At 37.3% G+C, this 24,250-nt stretch overlaps 3 protein-coding genes across 4 annotated transcripts; all 3 read right to left on the bottom strand.

Annotated features, from left to right (window-relative positions):
- Positions 1–2,050: 2,050 nt before the first annotated feature.
- LOC106656801 (keratin, type I cytoskeletal 9-like) lies at positions 2,051–8,127 on the bottom strand. The gene is made up of 15 exons (XM_023463001.1): positions 8,043–8,127; positions 7,291–7,971; positions 7,097–7,231; positions 6,623–7,036; positions 6,462–6,521; positions 6,310–6,366; positions 5,886–5,981; positions 5,572–5,697; positions 5,432–5,485; positions 4,979–5,032; positions 4,739–4,870; positions 4,553–4,672; positions 3,409–3,435; positions 3,249–3,311; positions 2,051–3,165 (listed from the first exon to the last, which is right to left on the bottom strand). The coding sequence occupies exons 1-15, from the start codon at positions 8,110–8,112 to the stop codon at positions 2,051–2,053; spliced, it is 3,204 nt and encodes a 1,067-aa protein (XP_023318769.1). The 5' UTR covers positions 8,113–8,127.
- A 1,221-nt stretch (positions 8,128–9,348) lies between these two features.
- On the bottom strand, positions 9,349–11,561 carry LOC106656800. 2 transcript variants are annotated; one of them, XM_023462988.1, is made up of 2 exons: positions 11,345–11,561; positions 9,349–9,845 (listed from the first exon to the last, which is right to left on the bottom strand). In XM_023462988.1, coding segments are annotated over exons 1-2 (360 nt in total). In that variant the 5' UTR covers positions 11,346–11,561; the 3' UTR covers positions 9,349–9,486. The 2 variants fall into 2 exon arrangements, with proteins under 2 accessions (XP_023318756.1, XP_014233437.1); XM_014377951.2 differs by lacking the exon at positions 11,345–11,561 and adding an exon at positions 10,254–10,323.
- Positions 11,562–21,619: 10,058 nt separating this feature from the next.
- On the bottom strand, positions 21,620–24,017 carry LOC106656799 (ankyrin-1-like). Its single transcript, XM_014377950.1, has 4 exons — positions 23,884–24,017; positions 23,220–23,823; positions 22,423–23,088; positions 21,620–22,333 (listed from the first exon to the last, which is right to left on the bottom strand). Exons 1-4 carry the CDS (start codon positions 24,015–24,017, stop codon positions 21,620–21,622), a joined length of 2,118 nt encoding a protein of 705 aa, XP_014233436.1.
- Between the last annotated feature and the right edge of the window lie 233 nt (positions 24,018–24,250).

The raw sequence follows: 24,250 nt of genomic DNA, 5'->3' as shown, positions 1-24,250 counted from the left end.
AGGATATAACACCAATCGCTCGCAGCTATCCCGGCGTAAATCGCGATTAGCCCTATTGATACACGCACGTATAGTCTACGCAAATGTGTGGGTGTGGGTGTGCATACAGCAGCGAGAGGTAGACAGATACAACGAAATGTGTGCAAGCTCGAACTTAGTAGTGGTGCGCAGGGCAGCGCGTTTGCACGTTGCACATTGTAGTACGGCGGTATAGCCAGTTTATAGGGGGCATAGTAGCACGTATATATATAAATTGTATAGGCGTAGCGAGATGCAGGCCTATACACATACGTGCATGTGTATAGGTATATCGAGAGGGTTGGCTGGGAGGGAGAACTCTAATGGATTACCGAGCCACGAAATTACTAAGTGGCGTAATTGCATTGTGGGATGTAGCCGGCTAAACTTAAGTTACAATGCCAAACGAGCGAGTGCAGTTAGACGAGCTGCTGCTGCCTCCGCTGCCGAGCGAGTACATAAGCGCGACTAATATAGGTGGCTCGATGATGTCTGCGGTGATGTTGCTGCTGTATATATGTGCTGCCTTTATTACGTTGTACCCGAGTACATGTGTAGGATGATACGCATTCTTCATTGATGATCTGCCCTATAGCCTCCCGTGTGCGTATACCGCGACGTTACTTTGTGAATGACGTTATCGTCATTCGTCTTGGGGATTGGATGATTTTTTATTTTTTGTTCTTCATTTTTTTTACATCGATGAAAATTGCCACGATTCACTGGAAAAATGTGTTGGCCTTAACAACGATCGCGTCTGCATTTTTCTTATATTATGCGCTGCTATCCCCTTTCTTTCTTCTTTTTTTTTTGCTTTCGCATCGCCGTTTGGATTTGCGCAATGATCCGATAAACGATGAATTTTGAGTGTCTGTATAGATGCTAGAGAATCGCGAGGATCGATACACGCGGGGGTAGCAGATACAGCGAGAGAGGTGGATAAAACTGGTATACATCTCTTAACAACGTGAAATGCTCGCGCGAGGTATAGCGCGCGTATAGTGTATAGATTGAGAGGAAAGAGGTGCCTGTGTGTGTGCGCGCAAATTATGGCGAAATTTCCTTTTCCGAGTCTTACTTTCCGATCGATTTTTTTCTCGTACTTTACAAACAACACCCAGTCAAAGATCCGCTGCTTCTGCTGGCGGCTACCGTTGCCGCTGCTCTATGCCAATTTCTTTCGTCTTAGGTATCTCGTTCTTTATTTCTTCTTGCTTTTCTCTATTTTTCTTTGCTCGAGCTACGTGTAATTTGAGTTCGAGGGTGTACATAGCCACGGTAGATTGGAACAAGAGGGAGAGTTCGAAAGAATTAATTTTGCTTCGCTCTTGTTGCTTTTTGTTCTTTGTAAAATTTTAATGACTGTGAGATTTTGCTTGTTTTTTCGATTGACAACAAGTTTATCGATCAAATGTGGCAAAAAAATGCTCAAAAATCCATCGATTAGAAAATTCGTCGCGCTCGCATCTATCTCAAAAGAAGTCAAGGAATAAAAATCCACTGTACTGCCACGGTGGTGCGCCGCTTTTCATTTCCTTATACGCCGCGAACTGCAAACGGAATAAATCATTGGCCTTGAGCGATTCGCTTGTCAAGAATCTATATATCTATCCTCGACTCTCGAGTTTTACTTCTTTCGCTGAAATGAAGCCTCGGGCGATATTAATCGACGCGCGCGCGCTGTATGTAAGACGGAGTTTCAGCCAATTAAATGACTAATAAGTTTCTGGGAGCTCCGTTTGAAGGGATGATGAAGAAATTTAATTGACAAGAACACTGGCAACGTCGACTTTGCAAATCGTAAATTTCAATGTGCGATAAATAAAAAATAGGTATAAATGAAAAATGAATTTCGTAATCCACTAAGAAAAAGTATCCAGTTTATTCAGATATACTATAATAACTTGCAATAGTTTTACCCATGCAAAACGAAAAATAATAATGGAATATATAAAAAAAACTTCTCGTTCATGATTTCTGGATCGGTTTTTGTTTTTCAACCTTTATTGATTAATTTTTCTACAATTTCTTCTCAACCCAATTGAGACGAGAAATAACTTCCTCCTACGCTGCCTCCCCCCTGTGAATACGAGAAACTACTGCTACTAGAGTATGCGGATTGTTGCAGCAGAGCACCGCCGAACTCGACTTGACGAGCTTTGAAACCCGATTGACCGAGTGCGACCTGGCCTCCTAATACGCTCGATTCGTAACTTCCACCCGCACCCCCGAAAGACAGAGCACCGAAGCCGGACTGGCCACCAAAGCTGGAACCACCGAAGCTAGAACCACCGGATGACCCACCTCCGACGATCGTCTCGCTCGATTGAAGTCCTCCGAAATTGAGTCCGCTGGATCCACCGCCCAATTCAGAACCACCACCCGAAGAGAATACTTGAGTCGAACCCAAACTTCCCACGTTCAAATTCCCACCACCAAGGTCTCCTCTGACTGTCTCGGTGATCGATCCGCTACTCGATCCGCCACTCGAACCACCACTCGAACCACCACTGATTTGCACATTTTCGTTACCGATCCCAACATTGAGTTGTTGAGAGCCTTGTTTTAAATCAAGACCACTACCCCCAACGTTGAGTTGTTGAGAGCCTTGAGTTAAATCCAAGCCGCCACCACCACCGACATTGAGAGATTGTGATCCTTGCGTTACGTCCAGTCCGCCGCCACCAATTTGAAGGTTTGTATTGACACCACCAACGCCTAAGCCGTCCGTTATACCGACATTTGGCGATTGCGATCCTTGTGTTATATCTACTCCGCTACCGCCGATTTGTACGTTTTGACTAACGCCACCGAGACCAACGTTCGGGGATGGCGATCCTTGCGTTACTTCTACTCCACCGCCACCGATTTGCAAGTTTCTGTTGGAACCACCTGCGCCGCCGGTCAAACCGACATTCAGCAATTGCGATCCTTGATTCAAATCTACTCCACCACCGCCAATTTGAACGTTTCCTCCGGTGCCACCGACAGTGAGTTGCTGAGTCGATTGGGATCCACTCGTCCCGCCTCCAATTTGAACATTGCCACCGTTAACGCCGACGTTTAAACCAAGAGTCGATTGTTGCGTTCCCAATGATCCTTGGGTTCTTAGCGATCCCAAAGTACCACCGAGCGATCCCAATCCCCCTGATCGACAGTTTTTTTAATGATGATTAATAGAGGTGTCATTCAAAGGCCTCTTAATCTTATACTTTTAGAATATGTTATACCTATGTTGCCTTTGACGTGAGTCGTTTGATGCAGGTGGCCCCCGTGCCTTGGGTGAGAATGAACTAGAATCATATTTTGATAAAATCAATACATACGCTATATAATAAACGCCATATAATAAAATGAGATAATTACTGTGTTCGTGAATATGAAATTTACCAAGCCCTCCATTATCACCAGTCAGGCCTAAAAAAGTCAAGTGAATTCGTTTATAAAATAAAAATTGCCTGAGTGGGTCAAAAAGAGAATATCCATGATCAGATCATGATATAGTTAACAAGTAAGCGATTAAAGAAATCATTATTTTTAATTGCAGCTTTAAGGGCTCAAAGGGGGCTTAAATAATTATATATTTCTATTTATTGTATTAAGCTGAAAAAGTGAAAAAAAATTTTTTCAGAAAACAGGCATTAGAGCCTTTTTCAATACCCCATTTGAAAGTACTTTGTCCAGTTAAATACTTACAAACACATAAATTAACTTGTATCAGCCTATGACCCTTCAGCGAAGAGCATTGAGGATATCTAAGCTGTTTGTCGTAAGATTCTAAGTGATGGCTTGACACGACTAAGTTCTATGTCATTTCATTTTCTTCGATGGATCATTTTCCATCAACGTAACCTCAAGCTAAGCATAAGATCAACTTTGACTACTTCCACATACAATTTAATAAAATATTTTATTAAAATTTATCAAAAATAATCATTAATGAATAAAATATTTTATTAAATTGTATGTGGAAGTAGTCAAAGTTGATCTTATGCTTAGCTTGAGGTTACGTTGATGGAAAATGATCCATCGAAGAAAATGAAATGACATAGAACTTAGTCGTGTCAAGCCATCACTTAGAATCTTACGACAAACAGCTTAGATATCCTCAATGCTCTTCGCTGAAGGGTCATAGGCTGATACAAGTTAATTTATGTGTTTGTAAGTATTTAACTGGACAAAGTACTTTCAAATGGGATATTGAAAAAAGCTCTAATGCCTGTTTTCTGAAAAAATTTTTTTTCACTTTTTCAGCTTAATACAATAAATAGAAATATATAATTATTTAAGCCCCCTTTGAGCCCTTAATAATTTGATTTCGTACTTTGAGAATCAAAAAAATATGATTTCTCAAGAACGTTGTAAATCAACTTCAATATTATTTTTCGAATAATCAAATTTTCGCTTTGATGTTTTTTTTAAAATTTGTCTTTCGAAATATTTACACACCGTGTAGTTATTTCAACGATTGAGCTTTTACGATAAATTTTTGAGAAATCATACTATGAACTTCTATAAAAATAATTATAATTACCTTGGAGATGTTGTTGTAACTTTCCTTGCAAAGCTTCCTTTCCTTGCTGTAATTTTCCTTGCAATGCTTCCTTTCCTTGCTGTACCTTTTCACGTAAAACTTCTTTGCGTTGTGCAACGTCTGAACTCAATTTGAACCGAATATTAGATAAAGTATATCAACAACTCAGCTTTCATGATCAATTACTGCAAAATTTTGCTACAGAAACTCTATCAAAATTAACATAATTACTTTGACGATGCTGTTGTAATTTTCCCTGCAAGGCTTCCTTTCCTTGCTGAATCTTTTCTCGTAAAACTTCTTTGCGTTGAGCCGCGTCTGAAATAATTTTGAAACGTATATTAAATTGGATGTGATAGTTGAGTTTTCAAGATCATTTTCGTAGAAATTATACTATTGACATTTTGTAAAGATAAACATAATTACCTTGTATATGCTGTTGTAATTTTCCTTGCAAAGCTTCTTTTCGTTGCGCTAAATCTGAAATCAATTTTCGAAAAGAACGTTAAATCAAAAACATCAAGCAAAAACGTTTCGAATATTAAATGGTGAGTGATTTTTTAATGCAACGAATAGTAAATTTAACTTGAAAACAGATGAGAAAATGATGTACGTCGTGGTTATGATTCACGTCTATGTCCGACGAGAGTAATCTAACTTTTTTTGACGTTTTCGTGTATTTATATCATCATGAATTGACATTATCTTAATATTTACCTTGACGTTTTTGTTGTAATTTTTGTTGTAATGCTTCTTTTTTTTCTTCTAAACCTAAAATATTGTAAAGAAAAAAATCGATTAAATACCACAATTGAATATTCCAACAAAATTGTTTACAAGTATGCATGGATTGCCATCCAAATAAATGGAAACATTTACCTTGTCGAATACCTTGTTTTTTTTCATTAAGTAATTTTTTTTTCTCAGCTAAACCTGAAATGCAATATGAATGATAAAATAAAAAATGTAATATGAATGATATAGTCGATTTTGAATTCCTAAAAAAATAACGCAATTACGTTCTCGGAGAGTTTGGTGTTGCGAACCCAAAACATTTTGATTATTGTCAGTGATAGTCGATATATCTGTGACGCCATGATTTGGCTGATTTACGTTAACATAGCCATGAATCTTTTGGTGGTAACCTGTAAAGTAGATAAAGTATTATCAAGAGGTGCGGTAGCACCTAGCCGGCAAAGTATAAAAAAAAAATTATAAAAAAATAATTTCAAAAAAAATTTATTTAAAAAGAAAAAATTAGTTAGAATTTGAAAAAATAAAATAGACAGCGAATTGAAGTGACATTCATTACATGTTTTCTAAAGGTTTTTACCTGGTTGATGAATATGTTGTTTAAAATATATTTTTCCATTTTGTATAATTTGACCATTTTGAGTTGGCTGAGGGCTATTTGGAACGTTTGTATTGACTAATCAGGCAATAGTCCAAATTTTGAAATTTTTCATGAAAAATTTTTAACAAATTAATTAAAAACTGATGAATAAAAATTGTTTTATAATAAGTGAAACTTCTTAAATTGAAAGAAAAAAAATTAAACAATAACAAATTTTCTACAAAAATGTACACTAACTTGGATCTAATCTAATTGTACACGCGGTCATACCACGAAAGTTTCATTTTAAATTAATATTTATATTTTACACAAGAGAATATTTTGAAAATAAATTAGAAAGATTTGGGAAATAATGCGAAATATAATAGAGATAATTAAGGGCAAATAAAAAACAACAACTCACTATTGGTGACAGTTTCACGAAGCTGTGTACCTTGAAGATTGCCATTTTCATTTGGTACTGAAAACAAACATGATTATAAAAAATCATTTTGACTTTTAATTTCAATTTATAGATATTTAAAGAGCTTTGAGGGAAAAATTATAATAACTCACTGTCTCCACGGAAATTGCGAACACCCTCATCGACACCACCATTAATATTTGAATTTGGTACTGTAAACACAGTTGGATATCAAAAAAATGTTTGACCATAATTGTTATTTCAATCCATCAATACTTTGAAAGTTTTTAAGGGAAAAATAATAAAAACATACTTGAACTATCTGGTAAATTTTCAATCCTCACGTCGTAATTGGGATTATCATTATTATATCCATTAACATTCGTAGTTGGTCCTTGAGATCCTCCACCAACGTTGACGTTTTGATTGACTGTTTGCACTGTCTCGGTATTTTGTCCACCGCCATTTCCAACATTAAGATTTCCTGTGGGAACATTTTCAGTGCCTAACACTTGATTTGTAGTTGTAGTTTGCACTGTCTCGGTATTTTGTCCACCGCCATTTCCAACAATAATATTTCCCGTCGGAACATTTTCTGTGCCTAATACTTGATTTGTAGTTATAGTTTGACCAACTGTTTGAAGACCCGGTTGATTATGGCCTAATTTCCTACGATCTCTTCTGTCCTGCTTCAATTTTTCGTGTTCTTCGCGCCTTTTTTGATGTGCTGTACGAAAATTATTTCTCATTTAAAAGTATTCAACGCTTTTGAAATGGGTTTCTTTACCTTCTTTAAGAGAAGCTAAATGTTCGCGCTTTTTAGCTTCGTGAGCTTCAAGTTTTTGTTTGTGATTCAGTCTATGTTGTTCCAACTTAGAAAGACCATTCGTAACAATCGTTTGACCATTTTGACCACCATTGCCTAAATTTTTCATAGATTAGCTTATGTGTGAAAAATATATGAAATATAAAAAAGCTCACCTTGAGTTTGAGAGCCTCCACTTTCCACAGATTGAATGTTACCACCGTTGGATACTTGACTTTGTCCAACGCCATTAAATTCGTTTGGTACGTTGTTTACCTCGACTACGTTTTGGCTATTTCCAACGCCAGGAGAAACTTGGTTTGGTACCCCTTCAAGTGTACCTCCAGTATTTCCATAACTATATTCTACTTGTTGAATCTGCCCCCCATTATTTCCAAATCCATACTCTCCTCCTTGTAAGGAACCTACGTTATTTCCAGATTGATATTCAACTCCTTGCACTGAATTTCCATTACTTCCAGATCCAGACTGAATTGTTTCAAAAAAACTTTGATCGCCTCCAGATCCTCCTTGGAACTCAGTTTGTTGCAACGAACCCCCATTGCTTAAATATCCTCCTTGGAACTCAGTTTGTTGCAACGAACCCCCATTATTTAAAGACCCACCTTGGAACTCCGTTTGTTGCAACGAGCCCCCATTATTTAGAGATCCTCCTTGGAACTCCGTTTGTTGCAACGAGCCCCCATTATATAAAGATCCATACTCTACTTCTTGAACAGAACCTCCATAATTCCCCGATCCTCCTGAATACTGCAATGTTTCTTGGACCGAACCTCCATAGTTACCACTGGACTGTGAATGGCCAAGGCGACCTGAGCCGCCATGTAAACGACGGTCTGTAAATATTTCAGTAGTTAGTTTTACAATAGATCATGCAAATATCAAACGTATTTTTATTGTTATTTACGTAAAAGATGAGTAGCTTTGATTGAGCTGATAATTGTTAAAAATCCGAAAAAAATTATTTTGAACTCCATCGCTAGCGGTGAAATGAAAACTCTACTTCATAAACAATTTAATTTCAATTATTTCACTATTTATAATACTTAGCATCAGAACGTGATTGACGTTAAAGAGAAAATTTAACTGGTTTAAATCGTGATTTGCGCAGCTAAAAAAATGTCGTAAAGCGCACACGTCAATACAGAAACTGGTTTTCAAAGCAATTGTTAGAACTAGAAAAGTTGATTATCACTAGTTATGATTCAAAATCATAACTTAGATGTTCTTAATAACTATCGAAGAAATACAATTTTTAAACTTGCCAAAAATTTGTAAATGATTTCCACGTTGAGAATATATTTAAAATTCCTCTTTCTCACTGTCTATGATAAAAATGATAGAAACAATATAATAAGCATACAAAATGAATATTTAACAGAATAAATATATGAACAATGTATGATAATTCTGTTATTCACGACAGAACTGCCGTTGATCGTTGTTATATGTACTGGTCTGGGCATTTATTTATTGTTATAAGTCGTTATTAATAAAGTCTGATTTTTTTTTTAGTTAATTGTTCATATAAAATTTTTTTGCTTCGTGTTAAATATTCACCAAATCAGCATTAGTATGTAAAACGTCATTTTAAAAACAATTTTTTTTATTTTTATTAATTTAGGGACAATTTTAAATTATATATTACAAACAAACGCTATTCTCTGCAAAAATGACTGCGGACGAGTCAAGGCCGTATTCCACGGTTATTGTTCTAGAAATTTGTTCACAACTCATAAGATGAATGGACAAATTTGTTGGACTAGGATGGAGGTTAGTCAAAAGTGTTACGGCGGGGTTTTGAAGGGATTCAAAATGGAATGGATCAAGAACATGTAGGTAGGAATTTAGGTGAGAACAGTGTTAAATATTCTGTAATTACAGATCTCGTTATACATTCGTCAATGGATCATCAAATCGACCTTGATTCATGAAGTAGTGTTCGTTTACCCTTCTTATAATCATGGAAGATGGGATTACCATTTATTACCCGACGAAAAACTTTAGAATTATAGGCAATTGGCAGATGGTTACGAGCTCATAGGCACTTATGCACTTATTTTACGACGCATCGACTCAATCAAGTATATAATCACGACCTAAACTGAACATCGATCGTTCACTAAATATGCATGTACATTATTAGTATTTTTTTAAATTTTATTTTAGGCAATTGGATTCTTAAAAGTAAATATCCCTCATCCGTAGTTTTTATGATGTTTATTTTACAATTGATTGACTTATAAGTTTAATTACAATACTTTGATTTATTAAATTTAATAATCTAATAAAGACTTTGCTATATGAATAAGACAAATATTTTTTCACGATTCCAACATAATTACTGGAAATTACGTATGGTTTGATCGTCTCTGAGGATGATCCGTGATGTATAATGGCCCAATTTCATTATTAATATTTTCAAATTGAATTACTCGACGGCGTCCGACTCTTGAACCCTGTTCATTTTCCGATCCTTCATCTCCTGGTGCGGAATCGTCGTCAGAATCCAGTGCGTTTTCGTCATCGGAAACACGGGGGCTTCCATCGGAAGAAGAATCGTCTCCGTCGTTATCTACTGTGTCCTCTCCAAGGTGTTCTGGTGGTATAGGGTTTTCGTTTTGAGGTTCGTAGTCGGATGCGTATTCCTCGTCTACCTCTGGTGGTATAGGTTCGACCATGTCACCTCTAAATGGTACTCCAGCTTTCACTGAAATTTAAAAATAATTTTATTATTATATTAAAAATCGGCATCTAAGTTACACGAGCGATTTTATAGAAAATTAACTTAAAATCTATTTTAATCAATTGAAAATAGACCAATCATTAGAATTAAATTTACTTGTATCTCGTAAATATTTAATTATAAATCTCAAACTCCAAGAATAAATAAGTTGTGATATCGATAATGAGAGTCAGCCCGCTTTTTAACGTGCAAAAATAAATCAAAAAATCGTCAAGAAAGTATGAGATTTTCCACGTGCCAATTAATGTAGAAAAACAATTGACTATTTTTGTGATTGAAAGTAGGCAACCGAAAGTGGCAACTATATTTTCGATTTAATTATTCGAAGTTTCTTTCAAGTTCTTGAAGTTTTACATTGTTGTTTACTCTTACCATCAATAATGAGAAAGGCTTGAAAAGTTACGATAATAGCGATTGAAAATAAACGAAGCCACATTTTGAAATATTAATATGAGAAATTTACTCGATACTTCTTTCTCACCTATAAATACCCGCATAGTCGTGACGAAACTATTAATTTCAAGAATAATAAAAGAGAGTGTCGCTCGTTTAATTTAAAAATGCTTCATTGCAAGGAATTGTTTTTACTTGAGATTAAAATATATTCATTTTCTTGATGTAAAATTCAATTACAAAAACAATTCAAAAACTGAGACATACAAACAACTTTCTTTGAATCGTAAGATGTAAAAATGATTTTCAAGTTTAATTTAATTCTTTTTGAAAGAAAAGTGAAATGCTAAAGTAAATGTACTTTGAAATATTTCAAAATGCAAAAGAAATAAATTTTACAAGATCCATCTTATAACACACATTCATTGAAATTAAAGACGAGCTCGGTTTATTCTCAGCATTTTGCATTACACAGCAGTAGCATCTATCAAGGACTAACTTTGAGTCTGCAAAACCAAATTCTTTCGACTACTAGCCTCATTGAGGATGCAGGGCATGCGATTTTCGACGAAAAGGTGTTGAGCGATTTTCGTCGCGTGCGCCTCGTTTCCGCCGATTGATGCACTTTTATAGTGCGGCGGTGGTGCACGAGGACAAATGGTTAGAATTTCGGCGAAATTTTTCTATCGTCGAACGTGCCACCGAGGATTTATTTGGATGAATTTTGATTTCGCGCGAATTCTCTGAAGGTTTACTGGGTCGACACGCGCAGGCTGAATCATTGCAGGATTCGAATGAAAACAATACATTTGATTTATCAGCATATACATCGAACGGGAATTGAGTTATCTTATATCCGTGTAGTACAAGCCTGGATGTAAATTATAATAGAGAGTCTCGAGCATTACTTGGAGTAGGTAAGTTTAGGTGAAAACATAAAGGAATTACAATAAATAATAAACTTTAACAGTACAATGTATAACTTATTATTTATTTTATTTGCTACATTAATTATAATCTATTACTAGTACAATCATTAACAATACACTTGAACAATGTAGTGCACTTACTAATTGTACGATTAAAGATGACGAAGACGAACGTAACTGGTTCGGTCCTACGAGATCCAGCCACGAGTTAGTCGAGCTTGCGAGTTTCTATACTGAATAATTAGCACGCGCGTCACGACTGATCGATTAAAACAATAAGATGACGAAGTCTCGCTGATGACTAGATGCGACTCGAACCAGTGTAGTTTCGCGAGATCACTCGAATGAAAATAGGCGAATGATGCAAGTCGCCGAGATAGAGCCGTCACGGGATCGGGCTGTTGGAGAAATGAACCCCGAGCGATCCGCGACAGGGCATTTTATACTTTCGCACGAGATCGTCCCTACCCTGATGCAGAGTGCAGGAAAAAAAATCAGGGTTATTCCCGAAGGCTCGAAAACTCGGAAGTTAACTTCCCACAGTGCGCAGTGGTTTTTCCCGTTATAGCGCATCGCTGGTATACGTAATTCCTAACTTTTACTCGTCAAATAATAGTCATACCCGCGCGTGAATGAGTCATATCGAATGAAATTATGCATTTGGAGTAATGTCATCTATGTCATCACCAATATTTTAAAAAAATATTAAGTAACGTTGTAGACAGTATCACTTGTCTTTGATTAATCTTTCACTCTTACTCTACCGCGTAGAATCTCGCGTTTCGAAATATGTTAAAACTTTCTAACCGAATTATCAAATTAAAAAAGAGCGACTCGCAAGTATACAGCGTTTACGTATGCACACGGGAATATATTCCTGTCTCTCTGTCCTTCGCTTATATATAAAAGTGCGAGCTCAGAGTCGCTACGTTGTCGGGGGGTAATATGCCTGCACCAAGCTCTATATACAAGTACATACGCGCACACGCACACAAAGAGCGAGAAATGTCATCTCTCTAGGATGTGCGTCCAGCGAGGAATAATTACGTCGCTGCGCGAAAGTTGCTGGGAAACTTCAGCTCTCTGCCGACGAGAGTCATGCGATACAGCGCCGCACCGAGATTCGCGCGCGTATACCCACTGTATAACAACTGCCGTGTGCAGGACATTTGTATTACCTGTCCTTTCGTCGTCGTCGTAGCAAAATTTTCCTACGTCACCCGATGCGCAAGCGACGCTCCGTGTGCGCAACGAGCTTTTATATGGAAATTGATGAGCCGACTATCATACAGCGCATTGCGCGACAGTCGACTGTCGAAAAGCTGGCCGCGAAGGCAGGTAAATTCGAATCGACGTGATAATGCTTTTTATTCCTGTGCGAAGGGTGCAAAAGGATGAACGGCCTGACATAGAGCTCGAGGGGCAAAAACGCATGCCACGCCGAAGCAGCAGCACCGATAAAAAGCGATAAAGTAAACCAGGGATGAATAATATATACAAACGTATGGCCCTGTGCACCGCTCGGAATTCCGTGAATACGAAACTTCTGTTTCCTTCCTATATTTCTGTAATATACCACACATACGCGCGCCACATGCATAGGCGTATAGCAGCAGCAGCAGCAGCAGTAACGGAAAGCGAAGCAAAGGAGCCGGAAAATAGGCAAAACAGCATCGCTTTCGGGTTCTGTGGCTTTTCACGGTGCTCTCCTACACATATACAGGTCCACCAGCTGCACTTTGGCTGTTATATATATCGTTACACGGCCTCGTCGAAGATGTATTAACATTAATGCTCGGGGATTTACAGTGACATGATTTTCTTATAATCCAAGTGTGCACTTGCGATCGTACGAGGCAATGGCACCCACACGTACAGCTGGTATACCATATGTTTATTATTATACGCGTGTGCAAGCTCGAGCGCGGCATGCATACACACACACACACACACACACATGCAGATCGAGCCCTCGTGAGAAAAGCCAGGATTCGCTCATATACGCACAGGCAACTGCAGCGCAAAGTTATCAGCGCCGCGCGTTAATACATATATAAATTCATAATACACGTGCTCGTGAACGGTATAAACTTTACCCGACGCAATGTATAGATATATTAACGTGTTACAATGAGCCACGACGCGAGGCATGTCGACAAAGCGACAGCGGAACCATATTTCAGGTTTGCATCCGTAGGCATATGTTTTTGTGTGCAAGTATAAATACGTGAAAGCTTCATGCGATCGGTGCTCGCGAGATGAAAAGCTGTCGTGATGTCCAGAGAGCAGTACAGTTGCGTAGTTTTATCGGTAGATGGCGACGCAACCAACAAAAATACATCGAAAATATTTGTTTGAATGTTTTTTTCATTCTTATAGAAATTAGTCAAAGAATTTCTTGGTTTTTTCCTGAATATTCGAATAGGAGTTGATAGTATTGCAGTCAAATATTTTACTTCGTGATTCATGACAATTTTATTATTTTTGACACTTTTCCTTGACAAATTTCGTGAGTCAAAAAACTATTAAAGCTCGGTATAAATTTCAATGAATTTTACTGCCTCGATCATTGTCAATTTTGGTTTTTATAAATTATAAAAAATTATAAAATATAGACTACTGAAAATGTTTAAGATATTTTTTTCAATCTGCGTAATTTACGCAATCTCCATGCTGCATAACACTCAAGCAAAATTAGGTATGGTTTATACATCACAACTCATATCCCAATACTTGATTCGATCTAAAAACAATCACGGAAATTATGAATAACATTTCTGCTCAGAAGATCACCCAGAACCTGCGTCGTGCGATACTCCGCTCGAAGTAGCTTATCAAGCCGATGGTGGCGGCGATTACTACGTCTACGACCCGGAAGCGGATCATTGTCTCAGGACCAGTGTGCCGAATTACGCGTTCTCGACGCGAGAGGAATGCGAACAAGAGTGCCAATAAATGGATGTATTTTAAAATCGAATTAACGATTTTGTACAATTTGAACTTCATTGTTATTTCGAGATTATTTTAACCTTATAATAATATGAATCAAAATAATCAAAAATATATTACAGACATCCCTCCATATTAGCGGTTTATGTATTCACGAATTTGGCTTATTAGCGAGTTTGTAAATGCGGCTATCCTTCCATATTCGTGTATGCAGTTACGCGGTTTTTTGTTGCGATTTCAAAAAAAACATATTCTAAGGAGTTCGATTTTCATCTTTGACATTTTCTGAAATGTAACGTGAAACTGAAATAAAATTATTAAGATCACCACGAGTTCTTGATCCCAATTACATTTGCCAGCTAATGGAGAAAGAAATTTGAGATTTTAACAACACTTGTCGAAACGCTTCAATTGACTCACTCAAACGCGACAATTACTCAACTAGATAGCTCATTTTGTAAATATTGTTTTGGTTCGCCGGAGACATGGACGGAAAAAGTGATCGTCAGAATTTGAGGATGTTAATAAAAGAGCCTTTTAATTGAAAAAAGATGTTGGAGTAAAGTTTACTGGGGGCAGGGGTAGACGAGGAGTAAAACGATTAACTATGTATCGATGATTAAAACTTTATTTTATTAAGTAAAATTGCGCGAGGCAATAAAAACAATCTAGCGGCTCGTCGCTGCGCACACAGTGGCAGGCGTACATTGAGTAGTAGTTACTCTGCGTGTGCGGGGCCAAGCCGGCAGGTCCGCGCACGCAGCACGTGCACATAGAGGGGGTAGCAGGGAAGTGTAGGACAAGCCCGCACTGATTGTGCCTACGGCGGGAGGCTCCCTCTAACAAAAGACATTGAAACTTTCACATCATACGGGAATCATGTATATTACAAAAAAGCACGATTACAGGCACTGATATTTTGAGTACAACTACTAATCCAACGCGCAATGTGCTTAATGATTTCGATGTTGCAAGAATGCATCAAGTACAAAAAAATAGAGATAGGTTAGCACTCGATCATTGTCACAATAATGCTGTGCGAGTGTCAAGAAATTGCGTTAGGGGGTACAGACGACAGTGCTCAATGGTAAAGAGCCAATTGTAAATGATGAAAATTTTAGGGAAATTTTACGTGTGAGAGTCAAGTGCGGCGATGAAAATTTAAAAATGCATACAAAAATACATCCTTGAATACCATGTATACCAGCCCGACGATTCAAAATCAATTATAGATATTTGCGTTTCTATGAAATAGAAAAACAAATTATCAGCTATATCAACGAGGCAAAAGTATTTTCACTCTTCAACGATAAAACGGCGGATATATCGGGTCATGAGCGAATGACCATATGTAAACTATACATAAAAAAGTGATAAAGTAGTAGAATTTGTCCGTCTAGAACAAGCATCAGGCAAATTTATAATCATTGCAATTTTCAATTAAATACGTAAAGTTGGTCTCAACAATGATAATATTGTTGGGTAAGGTTATGATGGAGCTGCAGCAATGAAAGGGTCAATAGAAGGTGTGTACTCTCATTGAATTTAGCACTATGTCATTTGTGCAAAATTCAGAGTGTGAGAACTCATATTGGTACTGTCAAGTCAGTGATTAATTTATTTAAAAAATCATTAAAAAGAATGGCTACACTTCGTGTTAAATTAAGCATTGTTGTGCCATAATGCACAACAAATACACTAACATCTGTGTGCGAGACAAGGTAAAAAATGCATGTAGTCAAAATCGACTGAGTGGATAAATATCGATGATTTGTATAAAAAGTTTGTCGATACTTCAAACATTAAAATTTCTCGAGCTCACTTTTATAGGTTGTGACCTTTTTGGGTAATTCATCAAAAATGCTCAGCGAGAGATACCTGTCGCTGTAAAACACACACAAACCTTTTATTTTGTTTTCAATAGATTGCGTTTAAATGGCATAATGAGAGAGAAAAAGGTTTCGTCATTTCAAAAAAGTTTATTTTGCAGTACAGAAAATAAAAATTATATGTTTGGACAGTGCGACAAATGCAAAAATAGAAATTTATTCCAAATATTTCCTCTTGACGCTATGACTACGTATCGCTTGTGGGTTACAGAAAAGATCGTTCGTTCTGGAGTAAAAAATTAAATTATAACGTTATGGTTACGGATCAAACAGATTTTTTTTGTACAAATCAAGAACTAGTAGATATTTTCAATAAAATGTTACCGATGTTTTCAAAACATTCTTTTATAACGACGAATCAATTTAAAAATTTAAAATTCATTCGAGAGAATCTAGCACGAGATGAAATTCTAATAATTATAGATTTCTCTCAAAATAATTTATGCAAGTATGGGAGCGAAATTCAAAGTGTACATTTCGGAGCTTCTAAAAAACAAGTTTTGTTGCAAACGGGGGGATTTTATTTTATAAATGACAATAACAAGTTAGACTTTCAATCGTTTGCAACATTTTCGGATTGTCTCAATCACGATGCAGCAGCATCTTGGGCGCATCTCAAACCAGTTTTGTTATCTATAAAACAGAAATTTCCACATGTCCGAAAAGTTTGTGGTCAGAGCGATGTATCGTCAACACAGTTCAAAAATTAGTCCTTTTTTTTCTTTTCAATTACTTTTGTAATCTATTTAAATGGACAAGTTCTGTGTGGACTTACACTGCTGCTGGTCATGGTAAAAGTCCTGCAGACGGTACTGGCGGAAAAGCTAATAGTCCTAGTAAACAATGTTGCAATGAAGAAAGTTGAAAGAGCGAAGTACCTGGGTGCTATTTTTGATTATTGCATAAGATGGGCCGGACATGTTGATAGAATTGTAAATAGAACAAAATATCTGTTATATGTTTTCTTCAGGCTACAACATGTACTTTCTCGAAGTCAACTGCTGCAAATCTATTATGGATTATTCCACAGCGTGGCCACTTATGGCACTATTGGTTGGGGTGGAGTCTACGAGACTGCATTGAAAACATTACAGGGACTACAAACAAAAATACTGAGAATAATCCAAATAAATGATTCTGACCCAGTAAAACCACCCAACCTGCGGCAAGCTTTCGTGATAAAAGCAATAGTAAAACATTACCGTCAGCATAGTTATGCATATAACAATAAACAGGTCAATACAAGATTCAAGAGTTTAACACTTCCAAGACAGAGGCTTACTATCGGTCAGAGAATCTGCGCATACCAAGCTGCCAAGGTTTTTAATCTACTTCCAAATTCTTTAAAGAACTTAACAAGTGATAGTGCAGTGAAATCGAAGGTGAAAAATTACATAAAAAATTTAAAAATATCTATATAGTCTGCGTGAGCTTTAAACACTTTCCGTTTTTCGTACTGTGATATAGGAAACACTATTAGGTTATATACATTACAGTTTTATTTTAATTGTAACACATGTTGTTGTTTTGAATTAATCTCCGGATTTTCGTATTTTATTTTTATTATTTTTTTTATTATTTTTTATTATTTCTATCATTATTATTGGACCAATCCTATGTACGGGCGATATCGCTCTCTATAGGTCCTTTTCCTGTAATTTTTGTACTGAGAAGGAGTATTTGGCAAATATATTATTATTATTATTATTATTATTATTATTATTATTATTATTATATTAAATTAATTCTCCCATCTGTTTCATTCACAAAGTTTTTCATAGATTGAAAAATCTGCGTTTGCAATTTTTTTCTTGTAGATACTCATATACCAGGCAACTACAATCCTCCGTACAATTTGATTGCTGATTCCGATGGTACCGTTGATGATAATAATTATATTATGATCTGAATGGGGATCGTTGCTTTCGAACCAAGTGGGCGAATTTTGCGTTCAAGTCGATATGGGGATTAATTTTATATTCAATAAACCGCGTTGGTTCAATTCGGAGTGAAATGCATTTCCCTCACCATCGAGTCAAGTCCATCGAGGAGGCTCAATAAAAGGTGATAAGATGAAAAGCTTGTATTATTGTAATCTTTTAATATTAATCAATCATTGCTAATGCAAGAGCTGCATATAAGACCAACGCACTAATTATGTATTTCATGAGCACCATGAGCCCTGCATGAGATGCATTGAACAAATTAACGTCCCAAGCACGGCACCTATTTGAAGGGTAGTTAATCGTTGGAGTTCACAACAACACGTCGCGTTCGTATTAACATATACTAAATATGTGAACTTATTTTCACGACTCGTTGTGCAAAATCTATCGCGGCGTGCTTTATTCTGTCGTCCTGTACGTGGAAACCTTATTCGAGGATATCTGCTTTTGCAATGGAATGAGCCAAAGTTGGCCCAGTCATATTCGCACACCTACATACATTTACACACGGTTACATTAAATTATGTATATATGGCTGGTTCTCAGGAAAATCGAATGGCCTTAAGACATATTTTCCCTTATTATGAAAAAATTGTGGTTTTAGATATTCCCATATTGGATTAGAATTTTTAAGGCTATACATCGCCATTTTTCAAAAGCCCGAAGTTGTTCCGAAATTCATAAAAACAGGGATAGCGAGCTTTTTGACTCGACATTTTTCAAGTTTTCAAAAATTTCACAGATTCTTTCAATTTTAATTATTCCTATATTTTTGAAATGGGACTTCAAATCTAACAACCACCAAAAATCAAATAGTATTAAAAAAACGACCATTTCTCATATTTTTCAAAGCAATCCTCTTTCGTCGATAGATATAAAAAATAACAAGTTTTTTAAGCAAAAAAAATTTTTTTAGGACATTCGATTTGGCTGAGAATCGGCCATATATATATGTACCAATTACGAACGTTTTGCGAAAGTTCGACACAGTGCTGCTGCAGTGTGTCTCCCGAGCTTCGAAGCTCGTGAGGCGCAAGGCAAGCAAGCTCCAACCTCTGCGTGACAGAGAGTGAGAAACTTGTCCTTTTCCCGCCCGGCATATGGTATATAACTATTGTAGTCTCTTGGGAGGACTGAGGACCAACTATGTGTTTGTGTGTGGCGCCTCGTGCTACCAACGACGACGACGACTACTACGGGGCAGGTTGACGTGACGAATTTCGCTTGGCTTTGTCTAAGTTTGCGCTTACGAATTTCAAGTAATATGCATTTTTAAGCGCGCATCAAGAATGTAAATTTTTATAATGATGTGATTATCGATATTGGTGTTGGTGTCAAAGCAGAATGCAATTATAAATAAGTTCATTCACTTGAAATTTCATTGACAGGTTCTTCAAAATATCCGATGGCCGTAGCTATAACAAAGTCAATTCTTGTATTAAAACGAAGATAAAAAAGATACTTTTAAGAGTGCAAAGTTAGTTTGAAATTCACTCGTGTGTTAATCCGTTTAAGATAATCGAAATTGATTTTTTTCATTAATTTATTTAGTATATTTATTTAAATGATTTTAATAATACACAGAATTAGAAATTGAGAAATATTACAGATATGGCTTTTTTATATTGACATTGCAATACTCATGGTTGTACAAAAAGATTTTAGAAAACTGTCAAAACATCGCCAACACAATATTCTTAAATTTATTATTTTTGTAGAAATATGTGTTTCGAAACTATACAAATACGCGTATACATTAGGGTGGTCCACTTTTTCAAAAATTTTTTGTATCTCGGGGGATCCATCGGAATCAGAAAGTTTGAGGTTTAAAATGAATTTTCCCGTAAACTAGAACCCAAAAAAATTATTTTAGATGGTGTCGATGGATTTTTGAAGTTCAAAAACGTGCTCCAAAAACGAAGCAAAATCGGGCTATCATTCGATTTACTTCAAACTCTGTTTATTAAAAGTGTATTAGTTTCTTCCAGGAAATGGCTAAGTAGAATCAACTATGGAAAAAATTGCATGAAACTATCTGATAGGTTTTTTTCTCACCTTTTCAACGCTGGTTTCAGAAGTAAAAAATTTGCAAGATTCGCTGAGATTCAGCTATTTTTGTACGATGCATTATTTAGGCTTAAAATTCAATCATTCTGAGCTAGCTCTGTTCATTAAAAAACCAGCGAAGCAGAATTTAAGCCTAAAAAATGCATCGTACAAAAATAGCTGTATCCCAGCGAATCTTGCAAATTTTTTACTTCTGAAACCGGCGTTGGAAAGGTGAGAAAAAAACCTATCAGATAGTTTCATGCAATTTTTTCCATAGTTGATTCTACTTAGCCATTTCCTGGAAGAAACTAATACACTTTTCGATTTTTCAATTTTTTGTAATGTCGTTTTTTGGGATAAAGTTGTATTTTTCTGCATTAAAATAATTTCAAAGTGTATACTAATTTATACCATTGGATTCGTCATGAAAAATCCTAAATTTTGGTGGTGTCAAAAAATTTTCTAGATTTTTTCTGTTCATTTGCCACTCGCTCGAAAATGAACTTTGCGGAGTTTGCGAAAAAGAACGATCGAAAAAGTGAATTTTTTTGAATGAAATTGTACTCCTAGGTCAAAACTGACTACGGCATTCGATTTTGCAGACAAAAACATATAAGAAAATATATTGTCAAGATTATTTTTACACTCTTAACAGAGTTTGAAATAAATCGAATGATAGCCCGATTTTACTTCGTTTTTGGAGCACGTTTTTGAACTTCAAAAATCCATCAACACCATCTAAAATCATTTTTTTGGGTTCTAGTTTACGGGAAAATTTATTTTAAACCTCAAACTTTCTGATTCCGATGGATCCCCCGAGATATAAAAATTTTTTGAAAAAGTGAACCACCCTAGTATACATATTAAGTAAATTACATACATTTTCTCCGTTTTTTCATACCGATTATAATTTTTTCGTCTGCAAGACGGACTTGAAAATGAAGCGAGCTTTAGCGTTGAGTCGCCAAACAAATATTACATAAATCTTCATTCATCAGTTGTTTCATGATTTTTTCGCAGCAAAGAATTGAAAGCCGGTAATGTGTAAGCTCCATGAAAAAATGCAGTGCCCATCGGCGGCAAAATCTTCTCATAATTATCTCGCACAGATGTGTAGTACAAGCTTCACTCAATTTTAGGCGGAGTCTCCATGAGTTTTCCAAGTGCGCGAACTTCAAGTAGTCCTCACATGTGAGTAGTTGTTCCGCCTCCTCGATTCGTAATTGAATCAAGTCGTATAGCGACAGACTCGAATTCAGCATTACTTCTTTCGCTTCTCTCGCGAACTTCTTGTCATCATACCAAAATTTTTCAACATCCTTGGACTTTTTGAACAATTCATACTTAGCGAGAAATTGCATGATGGTCAGGACGTCACTAGGGTCCAGTTCATATCCTCTTTTTTTAAGGCGTTCGACGACGGTCACAGCTCGAGATGCCAAACCCACTTTAAAATCAAACATATGATACCTTGGCTCCAGTGCCATGGCGAAGTAACTCTCGGTGGGAAAAACGAAGTTAGACAGATCGGCGCCATGATCCAAGAGTATACCATTTGCATTCGGCATAAGATTCGCTACGGCTCATTGAAGCGGTGTTCGTCCCAACTCATCCGGGGTGTCGACTTGCACCGTCTGCTGGATGTATCTGCCGCATATCTCGAATAACTCCTTCAGAAAGTCATCTTGGTGTCTCTTGCAGATGATGGACAGAATAGCCATTCCCTCCGCATTGGCCAAGTTCAGATTCACACCATTTCTCATAAGCGATTCGGCTACTTCTATGTTCTCGTTGATCAAAGCTAAGTACAATGGTGTCCGACCATATTTGTCTATGGCATCGACTTTTAGTGACCGAAGCGTACCATCTTTGATCCTTAAAAATAGATTGGACAAATCAACATCAAAAAATCTATCACTGTTGCAAAGAACGTGTAAAAGAGTCGATCCCTCCCCGTCGACTTGATTCGGGTTGGCGCCATTTTTTAGCAGTACTTGGACAATTCTTTTATTATAGCTTTGGAGCAGAGCATAGTATAGTGGTGTCCGACCATACTTGTCTATGGTATCGACTTTTAGTGGCTGATGTGTACCATCTTTGATCATTAAAACTAGATCGGACAAATCAACATCATTCTTACCAAAATCTCTACCATTGTTGCAAAGAATATGTAAAAGAGTCAATCCCTCCACGTCAACTTGATTCGGGTTGGCGCCGTTTTTTAGCAGTACTTGGACAGTCTCTTTGTTATAGCCTTGAGGCAGAGCATAGTGTAGTGGTGTTTGACCCCTCTTGTCCTGGGCATCGACCAACACCAGTTTTTCAATTAACTTGATGAATTCCGCCAACGTCAAGACACCACCACTTCATTTTTTGCACAAATAACATGCACAGGAGTTAAGTCGTATTTGTTCGGTAAATTTGGATTGGCGCCATTCTGGAGCAACAATTCGACCAAGTTCTTGCAGCCGTCGTCCAAGCCTACTGCCAAGTGTAATGCTGTGTTTCCTAATTTATCTTGGGAATTGACTTGCAACTTCTGTCGAAAATCTTTGCCAATCTTGAAGAACATCTCCAAGTTATTTTTGTCATCACGCAATTTTTTTGCTTTCTGGCTCATTATGTCAATCCCTCCACATTGCCAAATTCGGATTGTGCCGCTTTCCAACAGCACTCGGACAGTCTGTTCTTCAAAGCTTTCGGCCACAGCATAGTGTAACGGTGTGTTACCTAAATTGTCCTGGGCATCAATTAGTAGTGGCTGATATTTTTCATTACTAAGCTCGAACAACGTCTTTATCATCATCTGGTCATCATGATAGTAGTTTTTCTTGCAAATGATATGCAGACATGTCAATCCATCTGCATTGGCTAAATTTGGATCTGCGTCGTTTCTCAGTAAATATTCGGTTCTGTCTCTGTACCAGTGTGAGTCCAAATTCAGGTGCAGGAGCAGCGGTGTGTCACCTAACTTATCTTGAGCATTGACCTGCAGCGGCTGATATTTGTCGTCGGTAAGCCGGAACAACATATGTAACACATCGTAGCCTTCCTTGCAAATAATATGCAGAGGCGTCGATCCCTCTACATTGGCTGCATTTGGATTGGCGCCTCTTCTCAGCAGAAATTCAAACAGCGTCCTTCTCCCACCCGAGTTCAGAATTGAGTGTAAGGGCGTATTACCAAATTGTCGCGAGCATCCACCTGCACCATTTCATGTCTTTCGTCGTTGATCTCGAAGAACATTTTTATGATATCATCATCGTAACATCTCTCGCAAATAGTGTGCAGAGACGTCGATTCCTTTGCATTGGCCAAATTCGGATTTTGCCTTGTCTCAGCAAGAGTTGGATCATCTTCTTGGTTTTGTATCAGAGCCAAGTGCAGCGGGGTCCGACCCCACTTGTCCTGAGCGTCGACTTGCAATGGTTGATGCGTACCGTCTTTGATTAAAAATAATAACTCGGACAATGTCTCATTTTTATCCCAATATCGGCTTCTGTTGCAAAGAATGTGTAAAAGAGTCGATCCATCCACATCGGCCACATTCGGGTCGGCGTCATTTTTTAGCAGAATTTCGACAATCCGTTTTTTACAGCCTTTTCTCAGAGCATAGTGTAGTGGTGTTCGACCCGAGTTGTCCACGGTATTGACTTTCACCGACTGAAGTTTTCTGTGGCTGATCTCAAATAGCATCTTCGCCAAGTCCTCGTTGTCGTCGTCAATATCACAAATACAGTGCAGAGGAGTCACTCCGTTCTCGTTGACCAAGTTCGGATCCACGCCGCTTTCCAAAAGAAATTAGGCCCTTTGATTTTTTCTGTTTATCAGTGCGCGGTTTAGCGGCAGATCAACTGAGCTGGCGTCCGATTTCTGCTCGAGGCAGTTGGGATCTTGCCCCAGCTCGAGGAAAGGCTTTACGGCGTAACGGCTATACTCGATCTCTACGCGGAATGCATCATCGTATTCATACCAGGCCATTTTTATGCGCACTCACACACAAACACGGACACAATCGCTTTTAATTTAAGATATTTTTCGCTTTCTTCACAAGAATCACTGACGACAGTCGATGCGATCTTCCTTTGTTCACACTGAGGCGTCGTGGTGTGCACTGAATTAATTGCGTGATCCGACTCGACTGATTCGACAATCGACGTTCGGTGGCGCTGCCATCTGCTCATCATCATTGTGTATTATCGCATTTAATTCTC

The sequence above is a fragment of the Trichogramma pretiosum genome, unplaced genomic scaffold (genome assembly GCF_000599845.2).
Source record: "Trichogramma pretiosum strain Unisexual culture from Peru unplaced genomic scaffold, Tpre_2.0 scaffold14, whole genome shotgun sequence".
Lineage (NCBI taxonomy): Eukaryota > Metazoa > Arthropoda > Insecta > Hymenoptera > Trichogrammatidae > Trichogramma > Trichogramma pretiosum.
The sequence above is the reverse complement of the archived record's forward strand: the minus strand, read 5'-3'. Positions and strand labels throughout refer to the sequence as shown.

Coding starts and splice junctions, on each gene's coding strand:
- LOC106656800 (XM_014377951.2), bottom strand. CDS start 10,317: ATGTGGCTTCGTTTATTTTCAATCGCTATTATCGTAACTTTTCAAGCC. Junction 9,846..10,253: donor AGCCTTTCTCATTATTGATG/GTAAGAGTAAAC, acceptor TTTAAATTTCAG/TGAAAGCTGGAGTACCATTT.
- LOC106656799 (XM_014377950.1), bottom strand. CDS start 24,017: ATGGCCTGGTATGAATACGATGATGCATTCCGCGTAGAGATCGAGTAT. Junction 23,824..23,883: donor GACGCCAGCTCAGTTGATCT/GCCGCTAAACCG, acceptor TCTTTTGGAAAG/CGGCGTGGATCCGAACTTGG. Junction 23,089..23,219: donor TGGATGCTCGCGACAATTTG/GTAATACGCCCT, acceptor ATTATTTGCAAG/GAAGGCTACGATGTGTTACA.
- LOC106656801 (XM_023463001.1), bottom strand. CDS start 8,112: ATGGAGTTCAAAATAATTTTTTTCGGATTTTTAACAATTATCAGCTCA. Junction 7,037..7,096: donor TTTAGCTTCTCTTAAAGAAG/GTAAAGAAACCC, acceptor ATTTTCGTACAG/CACATCAAAAAAGGCGCGAA. Junction 3,436..4,552: donor GTTACAACAACATCTCCAAG/GTAATTATAATT, acceptor TGACTTTTTTAG/GCCTGACTGGTGATAATGGA.